General features: G+C 38.9%; 1 protein-coding gene across 1 annotated transcript in view; it reads right to left on the bottom strand.

Moving 5' to 3' along the window:
• Positions 1-2,144: 2,144 nt before the first annotated feature.
• LOC124619729 overlaps positions 2,145-20,846 on the bottom strand; it is a 503,325-nt gene continuing 484,623 nt past the window's right edge. The window contains exons 97-99 of the mRNA XM_047146296.1: positions 19,753-19,830; positions 4,325-4,375; positions 2,145-3,904 (exon numbers count right to left, since the gene is read on the bottom strand). Coding sequence (XP_047002252.1) covers positions 3,739-3,904; positions 4,325-4,375; positions 19,753-19,830 — 295 coding nt within the window. The 3' untranslated portion in view covers positions 2,145-3,738. The remainder of the gene's footprint in view (positions 3,905-4,324; positions 4,376-19,752; positions 19,831-20,846) is intronic.

The following is a 20,846-nucleotide window of genomic DNA, read 5'->3' on the forward strand; positions in this document are numbered from 1 at the left end:
GTGGCATCCCGCCAAGCGGTTGATGGCTTCCCGATCACTAGTTCTCGAGTCGCCAGGGAAACGGCAGCTGACCCGGTTCTCCGCCAAGTAGTTCGCCTCATTCAGCAGGGGTGGTCATCCCGCCCTCCGGGCCGGGCCTCGGACCCTCTTCGTAATTATTTTCTTCTACGGGACCGCCTCTCGGTCTTGGACGGTGTTCTCCTTCTGGCTACCGATGATACAGCTCCTCGCGTGGTTGTTCCTGCAAGTTTACGACGGGAGGTTCTCACGTTATTACATGCGGGGCACTGGGGTGTTTCCCGTACTATAACCTTGGCTCGCAGACATGTGTACTGGCCCGGTATTGACAGAGAAATTGAGCACTTGGTGGCCGCCTGTTCCCAGTGTACAAGCCAACAAGCATCTCCCAGGGCAGCGTTCTCTTCATGGCCGCCGGCAACCCAAGCATGGGAACGTGTTCACATCGATGTTGCGGGCCCGTTTCTCAACGGTTTTTGGCTCATTGTCATTGATGCTTATTCCCGATTACCATATGTGGTTCGCTGCTCCTCAATCACTTCAGAAGTTGCAATCCAGGCACTAGCAAAAATCTTTTCTGTGGAAGGTCTGCCAATCTCCCTGGTCTCGGACAATGGACCGCAGTTTATTTCGCAGACCTTCCAGGATTTTTGTAGGCGCTTCGGTATTCGGCACGTTTGCTCTCCCCCCTTCCATCCACAATCGAATGGGGAAGCAGAGCGCATGGTGCGCACATTTAAGACTCAGATGAAAAAATATGTGCACGAATTTCCTGCGGAGGAAGCAGTGACGTTTTTCTTGATGGCATACCGGACCACACTAATGGGAGAACGCAGCCCCGCAGAGCTCCTCCATGGGCGTCAACCTAGGACTCTGCTGCACCTCCTCCAGCCTGGTCCTCGCCAGTCTTCACAAAACGGAGTCCCTGGCTTTCCACTGGGTATGTCGGTCTGGGCCCGTGGGTTTGGTCGCAACCCACGTTGGATACCAGCGGTGGTCCTGCGCCGCAATGGCCGCCGGCTCTATACCTTGCAGGCGGGGGACCGGGTGGTACGTCGTCACCAAAATCAGCTACGTCCACGTTTGGGCACCCACCCTCCGCCCTCTCGGACACCGGCTTCCCCATTGCCGGCACCTGTGTTGGTTTCACAGGGACATTGCCTCCTCTCCCCGCTGTGCCTCTGCCGCACTGTGATGGTTCTCAGCCTTGGCAGCCTCCAGTAGCTCCAGCACCGGCACCGCCATCGTACGAGATGCCCCAGCGAGAGCCGGCCCCCCTAGCAAGCCCGGTTTCTCAGGAGGTTGGTTCACCTGTGGGCGTCCCTGCCCCTTCGTTCCCGCCACTGGGTCTTGCCCCTCCCGGGGTGGAACAGGATCGGGAGTTCGACAGCTTGTCGCCCGTTCTGTCCCGGGCTCCGGTTGTGGGACAACGGGGGCCTCTTCGTGTGGGTCACTTCCAGCCATATTCGAAGGTTCCGGCTCGAGGGTTGGCAGATCCCCTCGACTCCGGCCATCCAATGGATGTGGAGGTCATTGCTCCTGCCCGACGCTCCACCTTCCGACGCAGTGGATCACAGGGGCTTCACCCCCCGGAGGAGGAGGAGTGTAGTAGCCACCAGAAAGATCGCGGGAGGCGCACATTGGCACGGCGCGTCACGGACGGTAGTTGCCGCAAGTAGAGTCCCGTCCACCAGAGGGCACGCGAGAATTCGGACGCGACCTCTGCCGGCATAACAACAACAACAACTCCGACAGCACGGGCCGTGCCCAGTTAGTTAACATCGGGCATGCCTAGGACACAGTCCCGGTTTACGCTAAGTGAAGTGCGAAGTAAACGTGAACAGTGTTACTGCAAATAGTTGTGCAATATGCTCTCACTCACACACACACACACACACACACACACACACACACACACACACAGCAAACAAATTACACACAATCTAGGTTTTGCAGTTTCCCGTGCTACAGCAGAATTCAATAAAGTACAGTTTCAGTTTTTCCTTGTAAACATACAATTCTTCATGTACTTTCAGTATTAGCATTAATGGTATACTGACATGTGGAAGTAGAGGGATTGATGGTAATCACTTTTCATTCAAATTGAGGAGTTTGATTATAAGAAGTTGATCTGAAGTGAGTTTTTTAATAAGCAAATATATTAATATACATCAATATCTGTTCCAAACTGTCTTTTTCTCTGACACAGTGTGTCTTCTTTTTTTTAAAAAAAAAAGAATAAAAAAGGAAATGTTTGGTACAGTCTCTATAAATTAGAACACCTTCAGTCAACATGACAACAAATGTATTAGAGATACATAAATTATTGAACGATGTTTCTTAAACTGGTAACAGAATTTACCGCTTTATAAAAAAAATACATGTTTAAAATAAATAAAATGAAGGAGCAGTTTTTGTGCTAATTCACAATTCGCTGTAGACGACAAAGTTCTTTTTTCTTTTTTTTTATTACAAAAGTAATATATAGAGCTTTGTACAAAAGAATGCACACTCCTTAAAGCTGTGCTGCTAGAAAGGATCAAAATATTTACAACATAATTCAGTAACTGCTTTCATGGCAACAAATACGTTTTTGCAGTAACTGATGTATCAGTAAAAATGAATATAAAAATTCGTACAGCAAATACAACTGCTTTAAAATAAAAAAGGAATTTTTTTAGACTTTTCCTTTCTCTTGCAAACAAGCTAGCTCTCTTTATGACCTGTATTTATATTTTAACAAAATTATTTCAAAAACTGTACACGTTATAGGAAACATTTTGATTAATAAAATAGTTTTCACAAACTCAGTCATCTTCGAAACATTTTCTTTGATTCTTCAGTACTTCCAGCCACCTCAAGAGAAATGAAGTTATTTCGTGACATACAAAACTGCACAGCTGCTAGTTAAGATGAACTGTGGAACTCTTCCCCCATTTCAATGCTTCAAAGACATCCATAGACAAAACCTTCGTTTCTAACAACTTGCCGTAAAACAGACAATCAAGGCAAGAGGGGGAGAACTGCCCTAAGATTTGCACAATCAAAACACTGTTTATCATTTTCAGTCAGTAAATTTGATTAGAATAGTTTAATTTGTTAAACATAATTAATGAAGGTAGAAATTTGTATTTTCTTTTACATGAGCTCCACCAGTGAGCAAATAAATCACAACAGTGTCAATTTGTTAATTGTACATAGATTGTGTAGTAGTGAGAAACACTATACACATGGACGTAAAAATGGCTTTCCTGGCAAGGAATACATGTTACCTAAAGCTATAATAATAATAATTACAAAACAAATTCATTGATGAGCATGTACAATGAACAAACTTCAGATAAATAACACATACGACACACACACACACACAAATGAATAGGTTACAGTTTGTTACAATGAAAAATATGATTGAGTCTTTTTCACAAAAGAACATTATGGCTTGTGGTATGGTCCCTTATACAAAAAAGGAAAGAAATCAGTGGAAAAACAATATGAAACATTAGAATATAGACAGCACAAAATATCATACACAGCAGTAAATTTGATTACAATTCACTGCCTGCAGTTCAAAGAATTCTTCAGGGCAACAGGAAACTCAATTCCCTATGCTCATTTCAGCATAGGAATATGCTTGTATTTCACATGAATTACCATATTCTATGGATTTGATTAGGTTAGAAATTGAAGACTATGGGGTACAATGGTTCGTTCACTCCTCTAGAGTCTGAAAGGAGCTCGCTTTTCTGTTGGTGTGCTAGCAGAGGAACCCTTTCGCGCTGCTGCTGTTCCTGTGTCTGATGCTCCTGATGACCTCCGTGTTATTTTGGTGCCACTGGAAGGAACACCTGGAACTGGAGTGCTTGAACCTGATGGAGTTCGTGCCCTGTGAAATTAAGTTGTTGCTATTAGTAACACAGTTAGGATTTGAAATGAATAATGAGCAATAGGTATGCAAAATCTTTAATGTTTTGTCATGAGACTTGGGGTAATCAATTTTAAGTGTTACAATTATAGTTTAACACTATTCATAACTGATGTTTAGGAACAAATTTTTTGTTTCCTCTTTTGCTGCAAAAAGTTTAGCTATCACAAATATGAAAAAGCACAGTAAATTTCAACTAAATTACAACTAAAAGTAAACTGACGAGATGACCCAAAATTAATGCATTTTAAATAAAATGTTGTTCCATTTCCTTGTATTCAAAATTACACTCGTTGATACACCGTATCAAAGGCATTCTTCGACAAGAGGGAAAAGGACAGTGACAGCTACTGACAAATATAGTAACATAATTTGCATTACCTATAGAAGCCCTTTATTAAAACAGGGATGTTAGAAGACGTGGAGGATCCGCTGTATTGGAAGAAATTATTAAGCGTTAGTTAAGCAGTTCCAATGTAAGTGTTCATGAATTTTTAATTTCAAATTTTTATGCAAGTTTTTTTTAACAATTCCAAATAAATCGTTTTTTGAAATAAATTTCATGAAAAACTATTAGGACTAAATTTAAATATTTGTCATTACTACTTTACCACCAGAAAACACTAAGGACACAACATCCAAAAAGAAAGCACCTTTATACAAGAACAAAGCGAAACAATTAAAACACTCTATTCACAAATATTTGTTAAGGCTGCTTATAGTAAAAGAGAAAAGCGTTAAGTATTCAAATACAACAACATGCAGTAATAAACAATACAAAGCTATCATTGTCAGAGCTACAAGTAGACAGCCACAACTGATATGGAGCAAAACTACACTACTTGTTTCAACGATGACACCATTGTTCCCTGAGACTGTATGCTATATGTTAGCAATACTTTCCTTGATTTAAGCGCTCTTGAAAATTTTAACTTTACCTATTGCATAGTTCATTTAAAACACACCAACAATGGATAGAAAACAGCAGCTTGTTAACACTTTGCCGTCCGGTGACACCACAGTGGTGTCGTGCGTGAAATAGCAATCAACGGCCAGTGACACCACAGTGGTGTCGTGTGCATAGCATCGCTCAGTGGCCAGTGACAGCACTTTAGTATCTTTTTCATTCTGTTGGTGTTTTGTTTAGGTAACAATAAGTTACACACGTCAACAAGTTTTTTTTGTTTTTATAAGTACTTGCGCACTTTCATTATGGCAAACAAAAGAGACGATACGATTATTTACAATGAATGCGCGGATGCCTTGTCTGACATTCCGGACGACTTGGCCGATTGGGAAGAAGACATTAGATATAAAAAAAAATGAAAGTGAAGCAGAATCGTCGGAAGAATTCGGCGAACGCTACAGTTGCCAACTGATTCAGATGAACTGGATGAAGAAGACAGACTATGATTTACTGAGGACCAATAATAAATTTGAAGGATCTCCAGGTCCACACATATTTCCCAAAGATACATAGAAGGTTGTGGATATCACAGAATTATATATTGGGAATGATGTATTTGAATAGATTAGCAAACTGGATCTTAAAAAATGCCAAATTTGTCGACATTATGGGACCCGAACTTAGAAAATGGTTTGAGCTTGCTATCATTATGGGAATTGTAAAAAAAAAGCAAGGATCGATGATTAATGGTCAACGAATCTGTTGATAAAGACACTGATATTTCGCAAAACGATGTCCCGCAACCGATTCAGACAAATAATATCATTTTTACTTTTTTCCGACGACAACAATAAACTGAATAATGCCGACCAGCTTTTTAAAGTGCAATTCATAACTGATTGTTTTTGCAAAAAGTTTAAAGAAATGTTTAATCCAAGTCAAAACATCTCAACTGATGAAGGAATGATACCGTGGCATGGACAGTTAAATATTAAAGTTTACAGGCTGTCTAAAATTACGAAATACGACATACTCATTTGGATGCTGTGTGATTCGAGTACGGGATACATTTTCCCATTAAAGATACATTCCAGTGCTGGACAACCTTTAGCAAAAACAGTGATGAAACTACTGACACCCTCTTATGGAAAGTGGCATCACCTCTACATGGATAATTATTATGCCAGTGTAGAACTTGCAGAGAAGTTACTTGAAAAGAAAATTTGAGTTTGTGGAACGATTCGGCAAAATAGAGGATTTCTGGAAAAATTAAATGCACAAAAGTCAATGTGTTTGAAGTTTGTCATCAATGAAAGGTGACAAGCGCCCGGCGACAAACCAAGTAATCTGAATTAGCGCTGCCAGTGTCAAGTGAATAAATTTATGCGAGACGTGTGGACAGCAAAGTGTTAATATAACAGCCTTGGCATGCAAATAGTTTATGCTTTTGGAACTTGGGTGGAAAACTAACTCAATTCCATTCTTAAGCACAGACAATGTCGGCACAGGAAAAAGCTAATTTTCTAACCTCAGCAAATTGCTAAACCTGTTGTTACTAGTAACCAACTGAGTCTAAACTTTTAATATCAGATACTTCATGACAAAGGTTGTGGAAAATGAAACAGAATGATGTAATATATACAACATAATTTAGGTAGCCAGCAAACACTTGGCCATCTGTTATTTCACACACAATTTTAAGCCTGACACCTCTCATCTCTCTTATTAATAAATCCTATATTAATCCAGTAGCTACAAGAGACTGTACTGACTCCCTTTTAATTTTTCCCCATGGAAAATGACAAAGATGTTTATCAATTCTACATATAGCTCTAGTCTGAACTCTGTTCCAAAACATGTACCAGAACGAATTGTGACACTACCTGTTTTCCCAATTAGTTGGGCTTTATATGCAAATTAGGATAGTGCACTACAGTTATCTATCAGATTTTTTTAAATTTGCCACTGTACCAGTTTACCACAGAACACTAACATTGAAAGTACTAATAGTGGCAGCATGAATTTCTTAACTCTTTGGTAAGAAAATTATGGAACCTGTGCACATTAATAGCCACTTGAAAAACACAACTAATTCAGAGTTTTAAAGAAAATATAAAGAAGATTAAAAGCATGGGTTTCATGAGAGATGACAGTATGCTTTGGTCAAAAGTGCTACTTAATATTACAATATGCTGCTTTTGGTTAATAATAATCATAATAATAACAATACCGGCCAGTTTACTATTCTTTCTGGAGGCATGAAGGCAACATTAAAAACATTACCATCATTCCTAGCCCAAATTCACCATTCCTTTACTGCTCTTTGCCAGTTTGTTACGATTTATGGGAAGAAATGGTGACCCACAATTTGTAAATTGCAATATAATACACAAAATCACTATTTTCATGTTCATAGCACACAAGAACTATCCAAGAAATCTAATTGTACCCGAGATCATTTCTTGTTAGTTGACGAGTAGTGACCAATGACATCTGGTTTCAAACGCAGCTAAACATTGTGATACAAAGTTGTCACGTTTACACAGATTCAGCAGTGCAACATGGCTGATCCATAAGAAATGCAACCCGAAAGAATACATCAATTTCTTGAAGAAAGTGATTTGAGTGATACTGATGGTGAAATAGATTCCAAAAGCAATAAAAGCACAGAATCTGATGTGTGTGAGGACAGTGATTGTGTCGACAAAAAAGATTTTTTCCTCAGCAATCGAGACACTGTAGCAGAGCCAGAAAAAGTATATCGATAATTACTGATGAGTGGAACTGTGATAATGTTTGTCATAACCCTTACATTACCAAGAGCAGCACTGATGGCGATATTGATGTTACTGTTCGCAGGTCCCTATACCAAAACCCATCAGAATTAAATGTAACTGATCAGTTTTTAACACCAAAGTTCTGGGAATCATTGGTCAAGGAAACAAATTTAATCTGCACATAAAACACATGCAAAACAACTGTAAATGTGGGACGAAGAACAATGGTTGGCAAAGCACACTGGTTTCCTGTGACAGTAGATGAGATGAAGGCCCACTTTGTGCTCTGCACACTTACGTCCCAAAACAAGAAACCTTCTGTACAAGATAATTGGTTGAAGAGAAAATGAAGATTCCTATTTTTGGTAAAACCATGCATTTTAGGAGATTTACAGCCATCTCAAGGTATCTTCAGTTTGCTACTGACTTTGCAGATATAAAAGCATGACAAACTGAGGAAGGTCAGACCTATTAATCTTCTTCTTGACAGACTTCAGGTGGTGTAAAAGCCTGGAAAAAGTTTTTTTTTTATTGATGACAGCCTGATGAAGTTCATGGAAGATTGTCATATGTACAATACAACCCTCCTAAGAGGGGAAGATCTGGTTTAAAAGTACAGAAAGTATGCTCATCTGACAATAGATACTATTAAAATTTATACAGGTCTTGAGGCAAAAAAAGTATTCAGCACCACAATAAGAGAGAAAGTTGTTTTGGATTTGTGAGAAACTTTACTGGATGAAAGGAGAACTGGTATAGTTCTCCCACCTTGTTTCCAAGGCTATTGGAGAGGAAGACTTATGCAGCTGGAACTGAAACACCAAACAAGAATGCGCCAACACAGTTCCAGAACTCAGTGCTGAAAAAAAGCAAACTGACTTTTGCATCAGTGAGTAAATTTCTAGCTGTGAAATGGATTGACATACTGCCAATCATTCATGACTATGAAAGACAGCAAGAAGTGGGAAGACTAAGCTGAAACCTAATTGCATCAGTGATTACAACAAAGGATGGACAGAGTTGATGCACACAACCAATGCTTAGCAACTTAAGTCTTTCATGAGAAGATATGAGAAAAGATATAAGAAAAGTATATTTTTATATGTTAGGCAAGGCAATTCTCAATGCAAGTATAGTACACTATACGATGAACTCCAGTAAAAGAAGAACGAGGCTCACAGATTTTTGTCTCAACCTGGCAGAAAAAAATTCTGAAAAACATTAGATTTCCTGATTACAGGATACAGATGCCCATGCCAAGGAACAAGTCCATTAAGACTACAGGAAAGGTACTGGGGACAATTTCCCACAAAAATAACCTCCGACTACAAAAAAAAAGCAGCACTGTCTACAACATATAAGGTCTGTTACAACAGAGGACAGTGTGGGGAATCCTGCTTTGAGTGTGAAGAGTGCATGATTTGCCTACACCTGGATAAGTGTTTTATGCTTTATCATACTCGGACATACTATGTATGATTATATTTCACAGCATAATAGAGAAATGCAATAAATAGACTGCTCTAATATAGCTTACAGTACATTGCTGTAAAAATTAGGAAAATTACTGAAAAATAAGTGTACCACTGTGTCACTATGTAAAAAAAAAACTGTACACCCATGGGTTAAACACACACATTTGACACAAAAAGAAGTTTGTGAAGTGCACATAACAGTCTAGTGTAAATAAAACCATTGATCAATTTATGAATATTAAGAGTTAATAACAAAATAATAATTAAAAATGTGGTGACTTCAGATTATTAATAATGCTATTTGGAAAGTACATACAACATGTTAACAATACAGGATATTATATTGATCCTAATCAATAATTAAACCCACCTAAATTGAACTGAGTGAATACTTAATTCTCCAAAAATTTCATGAATTCAGCTCAACCCAATGCAGAAACAGACATCATTTAAACATGCAGTGTTCCAAGTAATGGCAACAGCAATATGTTCTTTCTTGCCCAAATGGCAATGGATAAACATTCATAATATTTTACATCAATGTATCTACATTAGCTTTATTTCTATATAATCACACAAATGTGTTTCTTTCCCTGTTTCATGCGCATTTTACAAGATGCAGACAATGCAGTACTGTCTTTACTGCTCTATTAGTACAATGGAAAAAGAAAAAAAATTACAATGTATTGCAAATGTAATATATAATTCCACCTCATGAAATGAGTTAGTTCTTTTATGAGAAGACAAAAATAAATAGCAGTACAGAGGAATTATTCCAAGAAAAAATATTTTGCAACTGGGTGTTTTTATTTATGAAGAGTCCCCCCACCCCAAACAGAATTGGAAAGTTGTAGAGAAATATACAAGAAAATTTCTTGCACTTAGGTGTGAAAACAAATTTACCATACCTGAGAAAACCGGTCAAATAAAAGGACTATATATTAAAATGAACGGTTTTATTTCTTCGCAATGAAAAGGAAATACTTCCCACTTAGTGAAAATTCCTCTGACTCCAATATTGTTAATGGTATAGTCATCAGATCAATAAGACTAATATTAAACACCAGTCCGACCATAAAATAATGAAAAGTAGAGGGAATGCCACTCATATCAACAGTGCTAGGTTAGCACATTAAGTTTTAAGTAACAGTAGGAACACACACAAACGCCTGCAAGCGTCAGGTCCCAATTTATTTATTACTAATGTGTGAACACACACGCACCACATGCAAACCTATGTGCAATTAAACAGACATGAAACAAACTAATCATGCAGATCAGAATATAGGGTTGAATTTATGGAACATCAGCTTCTCAATTACTAATTAATATGTCATCATTTCAATTTATCTTTTTCATTTCCCGCAACTTGTTAAAAGAGAATATCACAGTCAGGTAGTACCTTTATTGTAAATGAGCAATCTGAAGAACCCATAACACCTAAAACCAGCCATTATAATTGGTAAAATGAAAAAAATACTGGTGTGGAAGGGGGGATGGGGGGGGGGGGGGTGTTTGGTGGTCCGCCTCATATCCTGTAATAAAGTTCTGCACTGTTTGTCCCATATAGAACTTATTACAATTATCACAGCTATTTTTGTATTAGTCGGTTGTGCGTATTATAGAGTCTTTTGAATACTGTGTTACAGGTTAATCTTGGGCATATCAGAAGTATAAAAGATAATCTCTTATTTTACAGAACACTTACCTGGTTTTTATCAAAATGCTCCCCAAATATGATAACATAATAAACTAACAATTCCTTAGTGTAGACTCTCTCTCTCTCTCTCTCTCTCTCTCTCTCTCTCTCTCTCTCTCTCTCTCTAATATAATTTCTTCATTAATATTGGCATTTTTAATGTTGTTGTGTATGTTTTATAAGGGTAACACCAGAATGAAGATCATTGTTGGAAGTTTCTGTACTCGGGTATCCTATAAAATGTTAATCTTCTCTTGCACAGGGAAAATTTGCTAAAATGTTTTATCAGGGCCTGAAAGTAGGCCTTTTTGTCAACTAGGGGATGAAGTGAAGAGTTGTGTGTAAGACTATATGCTTTTGTTGGCTTACGTCGTCGTCGTGGTCTTCAGTCCTGAGACTGGTTTGATGCAGCTCTCCATGCTACTCTATCCTGTGCAAGCTCCTTCATCTCCCAGTACCTACTGCAACCTACATCCTTCTGAATCTGCTTAGTGTATTGATCTCTTGGTCTCCCTCTACGATTTTTACCCGCTACGCTGCCCTCCAATGCTAAATTTGTGATCCCTTGATGCCTCAAAACATGTCCTACCAACCAATCCCTTGTTCTAGTCAAGTTGTGCCACAAACTTCTCTTCTCCCCAATCCTATTCAATACCTCCTCATTAGTTACGTGATCTACCCACCTTATCTTCAGCATTCTTCTGTAGCACCACATTTCGAAAGCTTGTATTCTCTTCTTGTCCAAACTGGTTATCGTCCATGTTTCACTTCCATACATGGCTACACTCCATACAAATACTTTCAGAAACGACTTCCTGACACTTAAATCTATACTCGATGTTAACAAGTTTCTCTTCTTCAGAAACGATTTCCTTGCCATTGCCAGTCTACATTTTATATCCTCTCTACTTCGACCATCATCAGTTATTTTGCTCCCCAAATAGCAAAACTCCTTTACTACTTTAAGTGTCTCATTTCCTAATCTAATTCCCTCAGCGTCACCCGATTTAATTTGACTACATTCCATTATCCTCGTTTTGCTTTTGTTGATGTTCATCTTATATCCTCCTTTCAAGACACTGTCCATTCCGTTCAACTGCTCTTCCAAGTCCTTTGCTGTCTCTGACAGAATTACAATGTCATCGGCGAACCTCAAAGTTTTTACTTCTGCTCCATGAATTTTAATACCTACTCCGAATTTTTCTTTTGTTTCCTTTACTGCTTGCTCAATATACAGATTGAATAACATCGGGGAGAGGCTACAACCCTGTCTCACTCCTTTCCCAACCACTGCTTCCCTTTCATGCCCCTCGATTCTTATAACTGCCATCTGGTTTCTGTACAAATTGTAAATAGCCTTTCGCTCCCTGTATTTTACCCCTGCCACCTTCAGAATTTGAAAGAGAGTATTCCAGTTAACGTTGTCAAAAGCTTTCTCTAAGTCTACAAATGCTAGAAACGTAGGTTTGCCTTTTCTTAATCTTTCTTCTAAGATAAGTCGTAAGGTTAGTATTGCCTCACGTGTTCCAACATTTCTACGGAATCCAAACTGATCTTCCCCGAGGTCCGCTTCTACCAGTTTTTCCATTCGTCTGTAAAGAATTCGCATTAGTATTTTGCAGCTGTGACTTATTAAACTGATAGTTCGGTAATTTTCACATCTGTCAACACCTGCTTTCTTTGGGATTGAAATTATTATATTCTTCTTGAAGTCTGTGGGTATTTCGCCTCTCTCATACATCTTGCTCACCAGATGGTAGAGTTTTGTCATGACTGGCTCTCCCAAGGCCATCAGTAGTTCCAATGGAATGTTGTCTATTCCTGGGGCTTTGTTTCGACTCAGGTCTTTTAGTGCTCTGTCAAACTCTTCATGCAGTATCTTATCTCCCATTTCATCTTCATCTACATCCTCTTCCATTTCCATAATATTGTCCTCAAGTACATCGCCCTTGTATAAACCCTCTATATACTCCTTCCACCTTTCTGCCTTCCCTTCTTTGCTTAGAACTGGGTTGCCATCTGAGCTCTTGATATTCATACAAGTGGTTCTCTTCTCTCCAAAGGTCTCTTTAATTTTCCTGTAGGCAGTATCTATCTTACCCCTAGTGAGACAAGCCTCTACATCCTTACATTTGTCCTCTAGCCATCCCTGCTTAGCCATTTTGCACTTTCTGTCGATCTCATTTTTGAGACGTTTGTATTCCTTTTTGCCTGCTTCATTTACTGCATTTTTATATTTTCTCCTTTCATCAATTAAATTCAATATTTCTTCTGTTACCCAAGGATTTCTATTAGCCCTCGTCTTTTTACCTACTTGATCGTCTGCTGCCTTCACTACTTCATCCCTCAGAGCTACCCATTCTTCTTCTACTGTATTTCTTTCCCCCATTCCTGTCAATTGTTCCCTTATGCTCTCCCTGAAACTCTCTACAACTTCTGGTTCTTTCAGTTTATCCAGGTCCCATCTCCTTAAATTCCCGCCTTTTTGCAGTTTCTTCAGTTTCAATCTGCAGTTCATAACCAATCGATTGTGGTCAGAATCCACATCTGCCCCTGGAAATGTCTTACAATTTAAAACCTGGTTCCTAAATCTCTGTCTTACCATTATGCAATCTATCTGATACCTTTTAGTATCTCCAGGATTCTTCCAGGTATACAATCTTCTTTTTTGATTCTTGAACCAAGTGTTAGCTATGATTAAGTTATGCTCTGTGCAAAATTCTACAAGGCGGCTTCCTCTTTCATTTCTTCCCCCCCAATCCATATTCACCTACTATGTTTCCTTCTCTCCCTTTTCCTACTGACGAATTCCAGTCACCCATGACTATTAAATTTTCGTCTCCCTTCACTACCTGAATAATTTATTTTATCTCGTCATACATTTCATCTATTTCTTCATCATCTGCAGAGCTAGTTGGCATATAAACTTGTACTACTGTAGTAGGCATGGGCGTTGTGTCTATCTTGGCCACAATAATGCGTTCACTATGCTGTTTGTAGTAGCTGACCCGCATTCCTATTTTTTTATTCATTATTAAACCTACTCCTGCATTACCCCTATTTGATTTTGTATTTATAACCCTGTAATCACCTGACCAAAAGTCTTGTTCCTCCTGCCACCGAACTTCACTAATTCCCACTATATCTAACTTTAACCTATCCATTTCCCTTTTTAAATTTTCTAACCTACCTGCCCGATTCAGGGATCTGACATTCCACGCTCCGATCCGTAGAATGCCAGGTTTCTTTCTCCTGATAACGAAGTCCTCTTGAGTAGTCCCCGCTTGGAGATCCGAATGGGGGACTATTTTACCTCCGGAATATTTTACCCAAGAGGGCGCCATCATCATTTAATCATACAGTAAAGCTGCATGTCCTCGGGAAAAATTACGGCTGTAGTTTCCCCTTGCTTTCAGCCGTTCGCAGTACCAGCACAGCAAGGCCGTTTTGGTTAATGTTACAAGGCCAGATCAGTCAATCATCCAGACTGTTGCCCCTGCAACTACTGAAAAGGCTGCTGCCCCTCTTCAGGAACCACATGTTTGTCTGGCCTCTCAACAGATACCTCTCCGTTGTGGTTGCACCTACGGTACGGCCATCTGTATCGCTGAGGCACGCAAGCCTCCCCACCAACGGCAAGGTCCATGGTTCATGGGGGGAGGTGTTGGCTTACAGAATTTATCAAATTTATGCGTTGAGATTTTATTAATCACTTTCACTTTAAGAAATGAATGTTCTTATTTACTTCATGTTTTGTTTTGAACTTTGATATTGTTGTTGTCACCAAAATAGATAAAACCAATGTTGACATTACATCACTAACTGATAACTTTCCTGATTAAATGAACATTGTCGTTCAAGAATTTTTTATTTACGAAAAAGTTAGCTAACATGACAGCATGGCAATTGGTACAAATCTGGGAGAGAATCACATCTCAGTGTAGACCTAAAAACAAATCTTACAAGCCTATAAAAAGAGAAGGATGGAAATTTCTGAATATTTTAAAACAAAACTACATGATAATGGAAAGGTGTGGCAGAACATGAATAATTTTGGAGTAAAGGTAACAACTTGCTGAATGTGGTGACATTGAGTTGTTAATGGGCACATAAACAACACTGAAAACTTATAAGCTTTCAGATGAATTGTTTCTTGAACTAGAGGACGCGTGGCCCCTACAAGTGTCAATGCATTATGTATATTTGTACTCTAGCTTGAAAAAGGATTCACCTGAAAGCTAGCCAGTTTTCGGTGTTGTTTGTGTGTCCGACAATTACTAGTAGCATCCACTATTTGGCGAGTTGTTACCTTTACTCCTAAATTATTTATCAGAAATCAAGAATATATATACGAATTTAACTAAACAGGCACATATACATTAGTAAATGGCTAAAATGGTCACACAGTCACCTGGTCACAATTGCAGATTGTTTACGGAATGGTTTCCATGGGCAATAAAACTCTGGTTTTTAGTACCTCATATACCTCTCCTTTCACAGAGACATGTGCAACTAAAATCTTCTGTTCACAATCTGTGTCACTCTGAACAAAGGAGTCGAGCTTTTTGACACTTGTCTCCACAGTCATCATCAGAAGTAGAACACAACCACAAGACCAATTACGTCAAGCGGCAAGAAGAGCTAGCACCACATTTGAAACTGAGGCTCCCACATCCCTAGAAGCACCAAGCTTCCGTCTCTGCTTTCACTCAATATCCAAGTATTTCACACATTTTTTACTAAACTAAACTCCATCCAAACAGGCCTTGGAAGACCCAACAGTACAGACTGGCTGCCTCAGGCCACAGGTGTCGCTGGATGTGGATACGGAGGGGTATGTGGTCAGCACACCACTCTCCCAGCCGTAAGTAAGTTCATGAGAACGGAGCCACTACTTCTCAATCAAGTAGCTCCTCAGTTTGTCTCACAAGGTCGGAGTGCACCCCGCTTGCCAACCGTGCTCGGCAGACTGGATGGTCACCCATCCAGGTGCTAGCTCAGCCCAACAGTGCTTAACTTCGGTGATCTGAAGGGAACTTGTGTCACAACTGCGAGAAGGCTATTGACCACGTAATTATAACTGAAGTTAAAAATTTAAAATGCGTCACAATCTACTCATTGAGCAGTATAACCTTACACTAAGCCAAGTATTTAAGTTAGAAACTATATACAGTGAAACCTCTTTATAACATTCCCCCATATAATGTTTTCCTCTATGTTACGTCCATTTTTTCGGTCCCGACTAAAAGCCCATATAAACAATGTTAAATTTTCCTCTTTACTGCGTTTCCTCTATATTACAATTTCCTCCATGTAACGCTCATATTTTTGGAACCCTGGTCAATTATTTAGCTCTTTATAATGTTTAAGTGACTGGATGTAGACGCATCATTTTCCATTCCATGGATTCACAGTTTGCACCGGCTCAGATAGCTCATATGTCAGCGGCACGACCCGGTCATGTGACGTGACACACATTCTGCTTCCGATCTTTTTGGCGCCATTTCAGTTGATGCTTTGTATTTGTAGCGTGTTGTGTGAGCTGAGAAGCAAACAGTTTGTTTGTCTAGTAAGAGTGTGTCTTCGATATAATTTTTTTTTTTTTTTTTTTTTTTTTAATAATCAGTGGACATGAGTGAGAAGTGGAGGAACATCTCTACGGAAGAGAAGGTTTCTGTTATTAGAAAAGGCCTTGAATTTGATGGACCAAAGAAAACCATGAAGCCAGCAGACCTCACAATTGAAGCTGAATATTTTACAGGTAATGAATTTAATTAAGTACTCGTGGAGGGAAGTGAGTGATGAAACTATTAAAAACTGTTTCAGAAAAGCGGGATTCTGTGAGAATGAGATGGCAGCTCCTGTGGAAGATGTTGCAAGTGATTTGCAAGAGTTTCAGGAATTAATAGGCAGTGATTCTGTCATTTTTGAGGACTTTGTGGCTGTGGATGACAATGTGGCAACCACAGGAGTAAAAAGTATTGAGGAGCTGACTGCAGAGAGAAGCTTGGAGAATTATTGTGGTAGTGAAAGTGACAGTGACAGGGAAGATGACCCTGTGCCCTCATATACTAAGGCAGCTGAAGCCTTTAAAACATTCAGGCGATACATGATGGGCCCCAGACTTGAGGACAGAACAGTAGTTCAACTTGCTCATTTGGAGCAAGAAATGATTGCCATAGAGTCTAGGAGAAATAGAAAACAAACATGCTGGCTTGAATATTTTAAAAAATCTTAGGTATGTGATTTTCAGATTGCATGGGTTCCTAGAGTTTTATGCAAATTTAAGTTCCGTTTCATAATTTAATTATTAAAATAATTTTTTGTAACTAATTCTTTTTTAAACTGTACCATTTACTGTGTTTTTATGTAATATGTTCAGTATATCATAAACAAAATTGACTCATATTCTATAAGAGGGTCAACTGAAGAATGGGATACCACCTGTCAGCTTTGGACGGTGATGTCATATCTTAAGAATCTGTTATAAATTTTTACAGTACAAACTGATCCATTTACTTTCACCCATCCATCTACCGGGCCCCAAGTTATAATTACTAAAAACTAATCATTTGATACATTGATCATTTTCAATGAATATCATATTACAGTGTTGTGAAAATTTGAAATGTCATCTGGCACCATTTGTCAAAGCTGGTTAGTGGTATCCCAGTCTTCAGTAATGCCCTATAATTATTATTTGGAAGCCTTCCTCTTTATAGTGTTTTCCTCTATACAGTGTTCAGAATTTGTAGTCCCTTGAAAATCGTTATATAGAGGTTTCACTGTATGTCTTGAGGTCTTGAGGCAGTGTAACTCACAGTGCGCAAATTATCCACATTATGCTCTTTCACTATTTGAGAATGAGAGCACTTAACGAGTTTCAATAAATTTTAAACATATTTTCAAACCCTTTCGAAACTTTTCCTTGCCTACCCCCCCCCCCCCCCCCCCCCCCTCTTTTCCACTGAAATAATGAAAGGAAAAACATTTTCGTTCTTCATACATTAAAAGTTCAGCATGAAGCACTTACTTCTTTACTACTAATTTCGCTGATAGTATCCAGATACACCACAGGTCATACCTACAAAATTATGTCATTGTGTGACACATCATTCAGGATATGTCATTGTGTGACACAACATTCAGGAGATATGACATCATACACACATGATGCTTCAAATTCACATACACCCATCCAGATTTAGGTGTCAGAATGGAACATTTGAAAGTGTATGACTGATTTCTTTCCCAATCCCTCCCTAAAATGAACTCGTGTTCTGTTTCTAATGACCTAGATGTCAATGGAATGATAAACGAATCTTTCACTTTTAACAGTCATTTGTAAGGTGATAAGACATCTGAAGCTAATTTATCTACATCTACATCTACATTTATACTCCGCAAGCCACCCAACGGTGTGTGGTGGAGGGCACTTTACGTGCCACTGTCTTTACCTCCCTTTCCTGTTCCAGTCGCGTATGGTTCGCGGGAAGAACGACTGTCTGAAAGCCTCCGTGCGCGCTCTAATCTCTCTAATTTTACATTCGTGATCTCCTCGGGAGGTATAAGTAGGGGGAAGCAATATATTCGATACCTCATCCAGAAACGCACCCTCTCGAAACCTGGCGAGCAATCTACACCGCGATGTAGAGCGCCTCTCTTGCAGAGTCTGCCACTTGAGTTTATTAAACATCTCCGTAATGCTATCACGGTTACCAAATAACCCTGTGACGAAACGCGCCGCTCTTCTTTGGATCTTCTCTATCTCCTCCGTCAAACCGATCTGGTACGGATCCCACACTGATGAGCAATACTCAAGTATAGGTCGAACGAGTGTTATGTAAGCCACCTCCTTTGTTGATGGACTACATTTTCTAAGCACTCTCCCAATGAATCTCAACCTGGTACCCGCCTTACCAACAATTAATTTTATATGATCATTCCACTTCAAATCGTTCCGCACGCATACTCCCAGATATTTTACAGAAGTAACTGCTACCAGTGTTTGTTCCGCTATCATATAATCATACAATAAAGGATCCTTCTTTCTATGTATTCGCAATACATTATATTTGTCTATGTTAAGGGACAGTTGCCACTCCCTGCACCAAGTGCCTATCCGCTGCAGATCTTCCTGCATTTCGCTACAATTTTCTAATGCTGCAACTTCTGTATGTATACATGCAAGTTCACTTCGGTAAAGAATGGGAGAAAGGGGATGGGGGGGGGGGGGTTAATGATAATATCTTAAATCAGTAGATTTAATTCACAGTTACGAAAGGACAACTTTGACATGAATTGGCTGCCAGTGATAGGTAAACTATTAACTGTTTAACCATATGTATCTCTATGACTTATCTGCCATGTCTGTGAACATAATATGCTGCCACCAGCCTTATACCTTTATTTCTGATGGCTCTCGCAGCAGACCACATTGAAAAAAAAATTAAGAACTAACTTAATGCATTAGATGCAAAACAATGATGACATCACTGTTTCACGGGTATAGCATTTGATTCACATACCTCTGTAAAATTTAACCATGTTGGAAACATTTCATCTTACTGAAATACAATGGGTGGTTTTAAGTAATATAGATACTTCCCAAACAGCTTGATTTCATAATACTGGTACTGCCTGATGATGACTTGCACTCAAAACTAGTTGCAGGAAGATTAATAAAATGTGTTGTTGCTACTGTTGTTTAAAATGGTGTCTTTCTTTAAGTTTACAAGAGCTGCAGGACCCAATGCACAGAAATTACTCCTCGCAAGGAGTTTCTTCTTTGTTATACAATACAAAAGGGGCTGCAATGAAATTAAATATGCAGAAATAAAATGGATAGCAAACAAATGGAAGCAATAAAAGGCAGGAAAAAAATTCACAGCAATAAAAGGCAGGAAAAAGTCACATACACACATATATAGAAAGAAGTTATAAACGTTTACCCTGAAGAAGCATAGGAAGGAGGTGAAGTAACATCTGTTTCTGGTGAACCTACATAAACTGGAATCCTTGAGTGTTTGCTACAAAAACAAAATCAAATCTGTGATATTTGTAGGTGAGATTTCAAGTTTGCAAGAAACTTAATATTCTCTTAACAGTGATTGAGTTTGCAGATTTTGGGAAAATATTCAAACTTTCTCAATAAATCTAATGTCAAATCAGAAAAGTTAGAGTTTTCAAAAATTGCTTTGATTAGACTCATTCAATGCTTGCACTGAATTTTTTTGAATTTAGAAGCCCAGTTTCATTTACTGAAAACACAAAGTCCTTCCACTTGAGTGTGCAAGTGCTCAATTATATGTATACTCAAGTGTCCATAAAATATAAGCAGTTGTCACATATGTTGTTTGTGTTGTTGGAAATCAACAATCACATTAAAACAAATTTTGTGATAACTGTGTTCACTTTAAGACCATCAACAGTGTGGCACAACAAATACACGAGGACAGCCACGGAACCCAAATTCCAACACCACAGTCATAACCCATCTAATTCCTCTGCACAATGTATCACCCAATTTTATTTACCTATTTCGTGTGCCAGTAGACGATGATACATGTGATGCTGTGTGAACTGTTTCTAACCTAAAAATTATTATTTGAATTACAATATTATCTGCACATTCAATTATCAAAAACAAACAAACAAAAAACTTATTTTCTTAACTTCAATATAAGAATCTGATGTATGAACATAAAGACATCTGGTACAAAGCGTAAATGTTCAACATTTAAGTTCCCTATTTCCATGGACCTAAGCGCACAACTGAACTTACAAACTGATGAATAACAAAGAGTTTTATACAGTCACTGTCTTATTCAAAATTGATGGCAGATTTTTGAAACTTTGTACATACTGCTTCATATATCCTAAGTGAGTACAAAAGAACATCATGGAGGGAAGATAATGGATAAAGTGGCAGTTCTCCCTTCCCATTCATATACCTTTTTTTTTTTTTTTCTTTTTTTTTTTTCTTTTTTTTTTGGGGGGGGGGGGGGGCGGGGGCAGGAGGGATGTCTTCCAATTCCACCACATG

The sequence above is a fragment of the Schistocerca americana genome, chromosome 6 (genome assembly GCF_021461395.2).
Source record: "Schistocerca americana isolate TAMUIC-IGC-003095 chromosome 6, iqSchAmer2.1, whole genome shotgun sequence".
Classification (NCBI taxonomy): Eukaryota; Metazoa; Arthropoda; class Insecta; order Orthoptera; family Acrididae; genus Schistocerca; species Schistocerca americana.